At 40.5% G+C, this 12321-nt stretch overlaps 1 protein-coding gene and 1 pseudogene across 1 annotated transcript in view; both read left to right on the top strand.

Moving 5' to 3' along the window:
- Positions 1-113: 113 nt before the first annotated feature.
- LOC102838613 lies at positions 114-2456 on the top strand (annotated as a pseudogene).
- Positions 2457-6320: 3864 nt separating this feature from the next.
- LOC102838240 (transcription elongation factor A protein-like 8-like) overlaps positions 6321-12321 on the top strand; it is a 39017-nt gene continuing 33016 nt past the window's right edge. The window contains exon 1 of the mRNA XM_006867763.1: positions 6321-6377. Coding sequence (XP_006867825.1) covers positions 6321-6377 — 57 coding nt within the window. The remainder of the gene's footprint in view (positions 6378-12321) is intronic.

Below are 12321 nucleotides of genomic sequence, written 5' to 3'. Positions count from 1 at the left end.
AAACAACAATTAGCTTGCAAAATTCTTCCCAGCTCAGAAATGAGGGTCTCTTCAGGTTTGGAGATGGCCTTGAGTATTTTCAGTTAATTCATTATTTTGCTCATATAATTCTTATGTCTGCATTTTGGCACTTTTATTTAGGCTCGTGTCTCCAGTTCCGGCTCTGGCTCCTGGGCTGTGGTCCTCTCGGTCTGCCAGGATGGTCTCGGGTACTTACCCCATTACAAGTACGAGCACTGTGTGGTGACATGGGGTCTTGAGCTGTCACCATGGACTTAGGAAGCAGAAAATTAGAAATATCGTTTGGAAACTGACCAAATTTGCAGATGGCTCTGCTGTAGTACAGCCAGGTAACAGAGCAGTGATGGTGACAGCAGTCAGTAAAATAAAACCTTCACCCTCCCAGTTCATGCCCTTAGTGGTTGACTATAGACAGAAAGCTGCTGCAGCAGGTAGAATTCCCACAAACTATCTTAGAAGAGAAATTGGTTCTTCTGATAAAGAAATACAAGTCGACTAATTGTTCAGTTCGACCCCTCTTTCCAGCTGGCTACTTTTATGATACACAGGTCCTTTGCAATCTGTTAGCAGTAGATGGAGTTAATGAACCTGATGTCCTAGCAAGTAATGGTGTTTCAGTAGCCCTCTCATTATCAGATATTCCTTGGAATGGACCCATTGGGACAGTGCGAATAGGAATAATTGATGGAGAATGTGTTGTTAACCCTACACAAAAAGAAATGTCTTCCAGTACTTTAAATTTAGTGGTTCCAGGAGCACCTAGGAGTCAGATTGTCATGTTGGAAGCCTCTGCAGAGAATGTTTGACAGCAGGACTTTTGCCATGACAGCAAAGCGGGAGTGAAGTATAGCCAGCAAATAATTCAAGGGATACAGCAGTTGGTCAAAGAAATTGGTGTTACCAAGAGGACACCTCAGAAGTTATTTACTCCACCACAGATTGTGAAACACATTCATAAACTTGCCATGGAAAGACTTTATGCCGTTTATACAGATTATGAACTTGATAAAATTTCCAGAGATGAAGCTGTTAACAAGATAAGGTTAGAAACTGAGGAACAACTAAAAGAAAACTTTCCAGAGGCTGACCCATATGACATAATGGAGTCCTTCAATGTTGTTTCAAAGGAAGTCTTTGGAAGTACTATTTTGAATGAATACAAAAGGTGTAATGGTCGTGATTTGACTGCACTTAGGAATATAAGTTGTGAGGTAGATATGTTTAAAACTCTTCATGGATCAGCATTAGCTCAACGGAGACAAACAGAGGTTCTTTGTACTGTTAACAGTACTAAATCTGATAGAATTATATCAGCAATAAAAGGAATAAAAGATAAAAATTTCATGCTGCACTGTGAGTTTCCTCCTTAATGCAACTAATGAAATTGTCAAAGTTACTGATGTGAGTAGAAGAGAACTTGGGCATAGTGCACTTGCAGAGAAAGCTATGTATCCTGTTATTCCCAGAGATTTTCCTTTCACCATAAGGGTGACATCTGAAGTCCTAGAGTCAAACGGGTCTTCTTCTATGGCATCTGCATATGGTAGAAGTTTAGTATTAATGGACGCAGGGGTTCCAATTTCATCTGCTATTGCAGGTCACCAAAACCAATCCTGAGAAGAGTGAAATAGATTATCGTTTACTGACAGACATTCTGGGAATTGAAGATTACAATGGTGACATGGATTTCAAAATAGCTGGCACTGATAAGGGAATAACTGCACTACAGGCTGATAATAAATTACCTGAGATACCAATAAAAATCATAATGGAGGCTATTCAACAAGATTCAATGGCAAAGAAGGAAATATTACAGATAATGAACAAAACTACTTCAAAACCTCTAGCATCTAGAAAAGAAAATGGTCCTGTTGTTGAAACTGCTCAAGTTCCACTCTCAAAATGATCAAAATTTGTTGGACCAGGTGGATATCGTTTAAAAAGACTTGTGGCTGAAACAGGAGTAACTATTAATTAGGCAGATGAAGAAACAGTTTCTGTATTTGCACCAACACCCAGTGCTGTGCATGAAGCAAGAGACTTCATTAGTGAAAGCTGCAAAGATGTTCAGGAGCAACAGTTAGAATTTGGAGCAATGTATACCACCACAATAATTGAAATCAGAGATACTGGAGTAATGGTGAAACTATTTCCAAATATGACTACAGTACTACTTCATAACACACAGCTCGATCAGCAAAAGATTAGACATCCTACTGCTCTAGGATTAGAAGTTGGCCAAGAAATTCAGGTGAAATACTTCAGCCGTGATCCAGCTGATGGAAGAATTGAGGCTTTCTTGTAAAGTGCTTCAGTCTCCAGCTACAGCTATTGTCAAAACTCTGAATGACAGAAGCAGTATTGTAGTGGGAGAGCCTGTTTCACAGTCGTCATCTAATTTTTCCCATGATTCTTTTAAGAGAATTCTAGGATGATAATCAGAGCAAAATTCCAGGAGTATCTTCTAAAATGTAGATTTATATATAGTATAAATATATTCTAATTATTTGTACTAAAATGCTCGTTTATGTGGTTTTTATTTCAAAGAGTAACCTATATTCTCTTATCCTTTACACTATAAATCAATAAATATTTATTATTTAAAAGGAAACATTTATACGTCTTAAGAAAGAATACCCTTTCGGACTCGATATAATAAAATGTAGAAAAAATAGATCACATTTGCTACTCAAAGGATCTCTTTCTACATACCTTATTTTTCCTCTTTACATACTGTAGTGACGATTTTCCTTTAGGCATCCTACAGCTCACTCCCTTGCCCAATTGCTTTACTTACCTGCAGATATTTCACAAATAGGAACTTGCCATTTTCAAAATAATAAGGAATAGAAAGAGCTAGTTTGACCTGTTTTTAATAATAGGATGCTTATCATATTCGTCACAGAAACATAAACCTAGTGAAGTAAATATTATAAATGAAACCCTGAATAGAATGAGGTAGTACATTTTTTTAGATTTGCTAAACATGTAAAGAAATTGTTTACTCATCAAATAGGATTGGGTAATTTTCTGAGTGTGTATGTTGCTAGTGTATAGATAGCCTACGAAAGAATGAGAAGGGTAGAAGAGGAATCATGATTTTCAGTTAATAAACATGTTTGAAACAGTCGGAAAAAAATGCATATTTCATCTAAATGTAGGAAAATGGACTCTCTTTTAAATGAAAAATAAAAGCTGTTGTAGGAAGTCGGGACTTAATGTCCTTTCTTGTAACTGCTAATCTGGTAGTGTAGTGGTTACAAATCAGGCTGCTAATCTCACGGTCAGCAGTTCGAAAGTGCCAGCTGTTTTGCGGGAGAAAGATGAGTTTTTTCTGCTCCTGTAAAGATTTACAGCCTCAGAAACCCTGTGTAGGGTCACTGTGAGTCGGAACCGACTCCACGGCACAATAACAACAAATCAATGCCAAAAACTTCTCATGCCGTAAACTTTTTTTTTCTCCTTCATGTTTTATTAGAATTTAAGGTCTCTAAGTGGTGCATATGGTTTACCCTAAAGGCTGGTGGTTCAAACCCACTCATTGCTACCATGGAGGAAATGCCTGGCAATCGGTTTCCAGAAAGATTCCAGCCAAGGAAAGCTTAGGGAGCAGTTTTACTGTGTAATACCAGGGATATTAAGGAGTCCAAGTTGACTTGATAGCAACAAATATTTTATGTCGTTTTGAGGAGAATTTAAGCAAATAAATTTTGACCCATTATACCCATATATCCATCACTCATCTGTCAGTTTGTCATACTCTGGTGGCTTGTGGTGCAGGAAGCTATGCCACTGGTATTTTAAATACCAGGAGAGTCACCCATGGTAGACAGGTTTCAGAAGAACTTCCAGACCTAAGACAGACTGGAAAGAAGGAGAGACTGAATAGCAGTAGAATATTGTCTGCTATACTGCCAAAAGATGAGCCCCTCACATTGGAGGTCACTCAAAATACAACGGGAACTGCTGTCACCCCAAAGTGGAGTTGACCTTGACGATGTGGATGGAGCAGAGCTTTTGGGACCCTCATTTGCTGGTGGGGTACAACTCAAAATGAAATGAAAACAGATACAAACATCCATTGATAATTGGAACATGAAATGTACAAAGTTTTAATCTAGGAAAATTGCAAATTGTCAATAATGAAATGGAACACATGAAGATTGATATTCTAGGCATTAGTGAACTGAAATGGACTGGTATTGCCCATCTTGAATCTGACAATTACGTGGTTTACTATGCCAGGAATGACAAATTGAAAAGGAAGGGCATCACATTCATTTTAAGATCTATCTTGAAGTATAATGCTGTCTGTGATAGGATAATATCCATTTGCCTACAGGAAGACCTGGTGTGGCACTGTGGATTAATGTGCTAGACTGCAAAGTCTGTTTGAACCACAAGGTCGGTGGTTCAAGCTCACCAGCCACTTCTCAGAAACCCTATACAAGGTCACTATGGTTTGGAACCAACTCGACAGCACTTAACAACAACAGGAAGACCAGTTGATACCAGTATTGTTCAGATTTACATGCCAACCACTAAAGCCAGTGATGGTAAATTTTTAAAATTCTACCAAATTCTTCAGACTGAAATTGACCAAACATGTAATCACAGTGCATTGATAATTACTGGTGATTTGAATGTGAAAGTTGGAAACAAAGGATTTATAGTTGGAAAGTATAACCTTGGTAATAGAAACAATACTGGGCTTCTTTATTGCAAATACCTTTTTAAAACAACATAAAAGACTATACACATGAACCTCACCAGATGGGATACACAGAAATCAAATTAATTACATTTATACAAAGACATCGTGGTAAAGCTCCATAACATCAGCCAAAACAAGGCCAAGAGTAGACTGTGGAACAGACCATCAATTGTTCATATCCAAGTTCAGGCTGAAGCTGAAGAAAATTAAAATAAGTCCACAAGAGCCAAAATACAACCTTAAACATATCCTACCTGAATTTATCTAATGACTGAAGACGAGAAAATACAGGAAGAAAGCAAAATGTCACTAAAGACAGGAAGGAAATAGACAAACATGGATGTCAGTAGAAACTGAAACTTGCTTTTAAGCATAGAGAAACTAAAGCAAATGGATGAGCTGTGTGTGTGTGTGTGTTTGCCACCAAATTACAAGTGATGAAAACTATTGCCAAATCCAAGCCAAAATGGGAAAGGAAAAGACTCGTGTCAACATCATCGTTGTTAGACACAGATTCTAGCAAGTCTACCACTGCTGGCCACCAGATCTACAAATGTAGTGGGATTGACAAAAGAACCATAAAAAAATGTGAGACAGAAGCTGCTGGGTTGGGGAGGGGCTTCTTCAAATATGCCTAGGTCTTAGATAAACTGAAAACCGAACATGTATGTGGTGTCCCCATTGATATCTACCTGTGGAAATTTGAGACCAGCAAATAAGTGGTATGTCAATTATTGATACCCCAGGATACAGAGACTTTATCAAAAACATGATCACAGGAACCTCACAGGCTGACTGTATTGTCCTGATTGTTGCTGCTGGTGTTGGTGAACTTGAAGCTTGTAGCTAAGAATCGGCAGATCAGTGAGCATGCCCTTCTGGTGTACACACAACGTGAAACATAATTAATGGATTCTGCTGAACCACCCTGGAGTCCTGGTATGGCGCTAAGGGTTAATGCGCTGGACTGCAAAATCAGTTTGAATTGCAAGGTTGGAGGTTCAAGCTCACCAACTGCTCCTTGGTAACCCTATAAAGGGTCGGAACGTACTCAACTGAACTTAACGATGACAACAACCCTATAGTTAGTTATGCGAGGAGATTGTTAAGCAATTTGTTAAATAGTTAAGTGCTTACATTAAAAAAAACAAAAAAAAAAAAACTGGCTACAACCCTGGCACAGTAGCATTTGTGCCAATTTCTGGTTGGAATGGTGACAGTGTGCTAAAGCCAAGTGTTAATTAACATGCCTTGGTTCAAGGGATGGAAAGTCACCCATAAGGATGACAACACCAGTGGAACTACTCTGCTTGGCACTTTGGATTGCATTCTGCCACCAACAAACTCAAATTACCAAGCCCCTGTGTCTGCCCTGCCAGGGTGTCTGCAAGATTGGGGGTACTGGAACTGTCAATGTGGGCAGAGTGGAGACTGGCATTCTCAAACCAGACATAGTGATCACCTTTGCTCCAGCCACTGTTACCACTGAAGTAAAGTCTTGAAATGCACCATGAGGCTTTAAGGGAAACTCTGCTTGGGGACAGTGTAGGCTTCAATAAAAAGAAGATCTCTGTTCACCGTGGCAATGTGGCGTAACAGCAAAAACAGCCCACCAACGGAAGCAGTTGGCTTCACTGCCCAGGTAATCATCCTAAACTATCCAGGCCAAATCAATGCTGGATATACGCTCTGCTAGATTGTCACACAGCACACATTGCTAGATTGCTAAGCTCAAAAAGAAGATTGATTGTTGTTCTGGTAAGAAGCTGGAAGATGGCCCCAAATTTTTTAAATCTGGTGAGGCTGCCATTGTTGGCATGGTTCCTGGCAAGTCCATGAGTGTTGGGGTTGAGTGCTTCTCAACTATCCTCCTCTGGGTGGTTTTGCTGTGGGTGTTATCAAGGCAGTGAACAAAAAGGCTGCTGGAGCTAGCAAGATCACCAAGTCTGCACAGAAAGCTTAGAAGGCTAAATGAATATTACCTTTAGCACCTGCCACCCCATCCTGGTGTGGTGCTGTGAGTTAATGCGCCATATTGCAAAGCCATTTGAACTGCAAGGTTGATGGTTCAAGCTCATCAGCTGCTCCTTGGAACTCCTATTCAGGGTCGCTGTGGGTAGGAACTGACTCAGTGGCACTTAACAGCAACAACACCAACCTTAATCAACAGTGGTAACAGTCTCAGAGATGTTTGTCTCAGTTGGCCACTTAAGTTTAATAGTAAAAGTCTGGTTAATGGTAACAATGCATAAGACCTTCAGAAGGAAAGCAATGCTTTGTGGACCATTTTGTTTCTTTTTTATGTGGCAGTTTTAAGTTGCTAGTTTTTTCAGTCAGTGCTTTTTAAATGGAAACAAATTTGTCACAGAATTTTGAGACCCATTCAAACAAAGTTTGATGAGAAATAAAGCGAATGAAAGAAATGAAGTCAAGGAGCTGAACAAAATTTCAAAGGGCAGCTCAAGAAGACAAAGTATAATGAACTGTGCGAAGACCTGGATTTAGAAAACCAAAAGGGAAGAACTCATTCAGCATTTCTCAAGCTAAAAGACCTGAAGAAAATATTCAAGCCTTGGGTTCCTATACTGAAGGGCTTAGGAACCCTGGTTTGGCGCTGCAGGATAAGCACTGGACTAGTAATTGTAAAGATGGCAGTTCAAACTCACTAGCTGCTATCGAAAACCCTATACAGGGTCACTATTAGAACTGACTCGATAACACACAGCGACAACAATGGGCAAATTGAATGGCGCAGGAAGCATCAAAAGATGGAAGGAATACACAGAGTCATTTACCAAAAAGAATTGATCAGTGCTTAGCCATTTTCAAGAGGTGCCATATGATCAAGAACCTATGTTATTGAAGGAAGAAGTACAAGCTGCAGTGAAAGCATTGGCAAAAAAACAAGGCTCCAGTAATTGATGGAATACAAATGGAAATATTCCAACAAATGGATACAGTACTGGGAGTGCTCACTCTTCTGTGTAAAGAAATTGGGAAAGCAGCTACATGGCCAACTGACTGGGAGAGATCAATATTTGTTCCCATTCCAAGTGATCATGGAAGCATTCAAGAAACCAAAGACATACTGCATTAGGCCAATCTGTTGTAAAAGACCTCTTTTAAGTGTTAAGGAGCAATGGTGTCACTTTGAGGGCTAAGGTATGCCTGACTCAAGCCATGGAAGGTATTTTCAATCGCTTCATGCATCTGAAATTTGGACAGTGAATAAGGAAAACCAAAGAGGAATTAATGCATTTGAGTTATTGCCTTGGCAAAGACTATTGAAAAATATACCATGTACTGCTAGAAGAGCAAACATCTGTCTTGGAAGTAGTACAGCCAAAGAGCTCCTTGGAAGAGAAAGTGGTAAGACTTCATCTCTTATACTTTGCACATGTTATCAGGTGGGACCATTCTCTGGAGAACATCATGCTTGGTACAGTGGAGGGTCAGCAAAAAGGAAGACCCCCAATGAGATGGAGTGACAGGGGCAGCAACAAAGGGCTCAAACATAACATCAATTGTGAGGATGGCACAGGATCAGGCAATGTTGCTCATGAGGTCACTATGAGTTGGAACCAATTCAACAGTACTTAACAACATACCCATACATAGGGATCCCTGGTGGCACCGTGGGTTAAACATTGGGATACCAGTCACAAGGTCAGCAGTTCAAACCCACCATCTGCTCTGTAGAGAAAAGCTGGAACTGTATGCTTCTGCAAAATTTTACTATCTCGGAAACCCAAAGGAGGATTTCCAGTCTGTCCTCTAGGTTCACTATGAGTCAGAATTGATTTCATGGCAGTGGATTTGGTTTTATACCCATACATATTGCTGCTGGTACAAACTCTGTCATTTATTTGAGAGATCTAGTCTCTGTGCCCCGACAGTGACTAGGACAGATAGCCAGTTAGTACCCAGGATTAACTTCTAATTATTTATTTTTTACCTTCTCCAATTATAATTTATAGGATAATGGTTAAGCCCGGCATGTTGGTTAAGAACGAGACTCCTGAGCCAGACTGGGCTCAAATCTTGACTTTTACTAGTTGTGTTAGCATGAGTAGGTTACTTAGCATCACTGTGCCTCTTTAGCCTCATCTATAAAATGAGGATAATAATAGTACCTGTCTGCCAGAGGAATTAATTATAGGGTATATGTTCCTGGAACTTCATATTAATGTATCCAACTACCTACTTTGAGCCCTGATATGATGCTATAGGATAAGCACTGGACTGCTAACCACAAGGTTGACAGTTCAAACCCACCAGCCACAACTTGGAAACCCTCTACCGACTCAATGGCACTTAATAACAGCTTTGTTATTGGACCCTCATAGAGTTTGAAATACTGGTGACATGGCTTCTAGCTTCTAACAACATTCAAGTCACTACTGTATAAGCAACTGAATACGACTGTCAGAAGAGACTCTGAAATTTGCTCTAGAACATAGAGTAGTTAAAGTGAACTAAAATTGTAAAACAAAAGAATTGAACAGAAGATTTCAAAGGACAGTTTTAGAAGACAAAGTGCATATTTAAATAAAATGTGCAAAGACCTAGAGTTAGAAAACCAAAAGGCAAGAACACAGTTGGTATTTCCCAACCTGAAAAAAAAAAAAAAAACTTTCATGTCTCACTGCAATATTGACTGAAGGATACTATGCATAAAATGGTGAACAATGCAGAAAGCATAAAAAGATGAAAGGAGTACCCAGGGTCACTGTACCGAATAAAATTGGTAAACATTCCAGAACATTTGATTATGCTCATGCAGAAACCGTACATGGATCAAGAGTCAGTTGCTCCAACAGAATACAGAGATAGTGTGTAGTTTAAAATCAGAAAACCGTACTTAATCTGTATGCAGACCAAGTAATCTAAGAAGTTGGACTTCTTATATGAGGAAGAATACAGCATCAGGATCACGGGAAGACTTATTGACAACCTGCATTATGCTTGCAGAAAGTGAAGAGGCCCTAAGGACTAATGAAGATCAAAGACTACAGCCTTCAGTATGAATTACACTTCTATATATATATATATATATTTGAAATCCTCACAACTGGACCAGTAAGCAGCATCACGATAAGTGGTGAAAATATTGAAGTTGTCAAGGATTTAGTTTTACTTGAATCTGCATTCAGTTCCCATGAAAGGTGCGAACAAGAAAAATCAGAGATGTCACCTTGAGGACTAAGGTGTACCTGACCCAAGCCATGGTATTTTCATTCACCTCACAAGCATGTGAAAACTAGAAAATGAATAAGGAAGACTGAGGAGACTTGATGCTATTGAATATACCTTGGACTGCCAAAAGAACTAACAAACTGTCTTGGAAGAAGTACAGAGTTCTTAAAAGCAAGGATTACTGTCACATGTACTTTGAACATGTTATCAGTAAGGACCATTCTCTGTTAAGGGACTGAAGCAGAAATGTAAGACCCACTTTCATTTATAATAAAGGTGCAGAAACTGGAAGTGGACATCCCCAACCAATGTGGGATGAGAGCAGCAAGAACACCAAAAAGAGGATCCAGGCCAACCCAGACGCATTTCCCTGGCCACAGAGGTGAACCATCGTTGCTAGTTCTTTAGAGAGGAGGAGTAGAAAATTGGCTTTAGGATCTGTAGAATTTTGTAAAGGTCAATTATTCTTGTTTATTATTATTATTATTATTGTGAATTGTGTGATAGTCCACATGGGAGAACATCAGCTCCACATTCATTCCATCATCCATCATTTCACTGGCACAGTTACCATCCCAACCATGCATCCTCACCCAACCAAGGGGTGTACCCTGTAAGCCTGCATGCCCCCCACCCACCCACCCACCACAGTCTTCAGCCCCTTTCCATCTCCTGATCCCGAGTTCCCAGCCAACCCATCTCTTGACGTCGTCTTCTCTGCCTCCATCTACCTCTCTGGGTAGGATTCCGCTCTTTGCTCTTCTGCATCGATGGTCCCAGGGTCCTCTGCTCCTAGACTGAAAAGTTAATCACTCCCCTCTTAGCTACAAAATGTCCATCTTTAGACTTCCAACCCTCACAATCAGTCCTGATAACAATTATTCACCACTGCATCACAAGAGACCCATCTGTATTTCATTTCATCAGCCCTTCCTGGACAGGCTGGACACTATTCACTGGAGACTCTACCTTCCTTCACACCCTTTGGATCTAGGTTCCCTCTTGAAAGCTTGTAAGCCAGTCACTTCTTGCCTTTGTATCCCTCCCCCCATTTTGGGTAGCCAATGTCCAAGTTGCCCATCCCTGTCTATGATTTGTGTGTGTGGGGGGTGGGAATAGTTCTTGCAGCAGGGATTTGTTTCCTCTTTTGAGCTTCTGCATTCATAGATATAGGTCCTGTTTATCGAATTGTATCAGATGGCGCTTTTTTCCTCTTTCTTCTTAGGGTTGAGCTCTGTTTATCCAGTCATTGAAGTCTGGTCAAATGGGTATCATCTGCAAGTGTGGGTGTTCTTACATCTGTCCGGCCTCTTTTTTTCGGCTGGCTGCCCCACTCTCCACTCTAGACCTCTGTGGCTGTGTCATTGATTCTGAGCCCATGAGTCCCCAGATGTTGTCTCGCTACTGGCCGACCAGGTCGCCACCCGGGTTCACAGTAGTTTGCTGAACGATGTAGGGCTTAGCTTGCCACTTCATTGATGTTCTTCGGTCGCTTCCCCTTCTGGCTGATGTGCGTGGTTGTCAGTCAAGGCATTTATTTCCCTTGCATCTTAGTCTTGGAAGAGAATTTGTACTGAGAGGATCCAACCACTTGCCTTGATGTCTCCTGGGCAAGCCACCTGTATGTTCTTGTGGTAACAGTCGGACTGACCTTATTATTTTGTATTTTTCCTGTAGGTCCTTCTTTCAAGAAGTGTCTTCTGGTTTTCTAGCTGCTCCCGGCTGGTCTGCTTGTCCTTTCAAGTGGAAAAATTTCCCGTCTCTGAAGGTCTGGATGTGGTTCGGGCTTCCACCTATACTCCCATGTAATGCAGAGGCTCCTCAGTAAACCTCCTTCACTGGACACATTGTAGCCCCATTTAGGTATTCTAATCAGTTATAGGCAGAAGATGGGCTTACAAGCTTTCCATGTTGATACCTCTGGTTATTCCTTTCTCTCCCCCTCCAGTGTCTGTTTTATAATGTATTACAAGGAAAACCATGATTCAAAAGGCAGCCAAGCATCTTAACATTATTCCCCCCTTTTCCCCATTCCATCCATGTCTCAGTCTGTATTCCAGAGCCCTGTTGTTCCAAAGCTGTGCCTACATCATTTTTTACCTCTGTCCCATTTATACCTGTCTGTTTGTTCTCCCATCTGCTTTGTTCTTCGATTCCCCTCTCCCTACTTGTATATTGTCCCCCTACCCAATACCCAAATTATCTTGTGTCTATTCTCTGCACTGTGTTCCACCTTCCCCTCCCATCCCTATCCCTACCCCTACATCCTAGCAACCAACTAAGAATCCACTTTAGTGGATTAGTATGGGTTCTTTTTCTTAGACTTTTACATTAGTGGTCCTATGCAGTATTTTTCCTTTTGTGACTGACTAATTTCACTCAACATAATG

Source organism: Chrysochloris asiatica, unplaced genomic scaffold, assembly GCF_000296735.1.
Source record: "Chrysochloris asiatica unplaced genomic scaffold, ChrAsi1.0 scaffold00109, whole genome shotgun sequence".
NCBI classification, from domain to species: domain Eukaryota; kingdom Metazoa; phylum Chordata; class Mammalia; order Afrosoricida; family Chrysochloridae; genus Chrysochloris; species Chrysochloris asiatica.
This window is presented reverse-complemented; position numbering and strand designations above follow the sequence as displayed.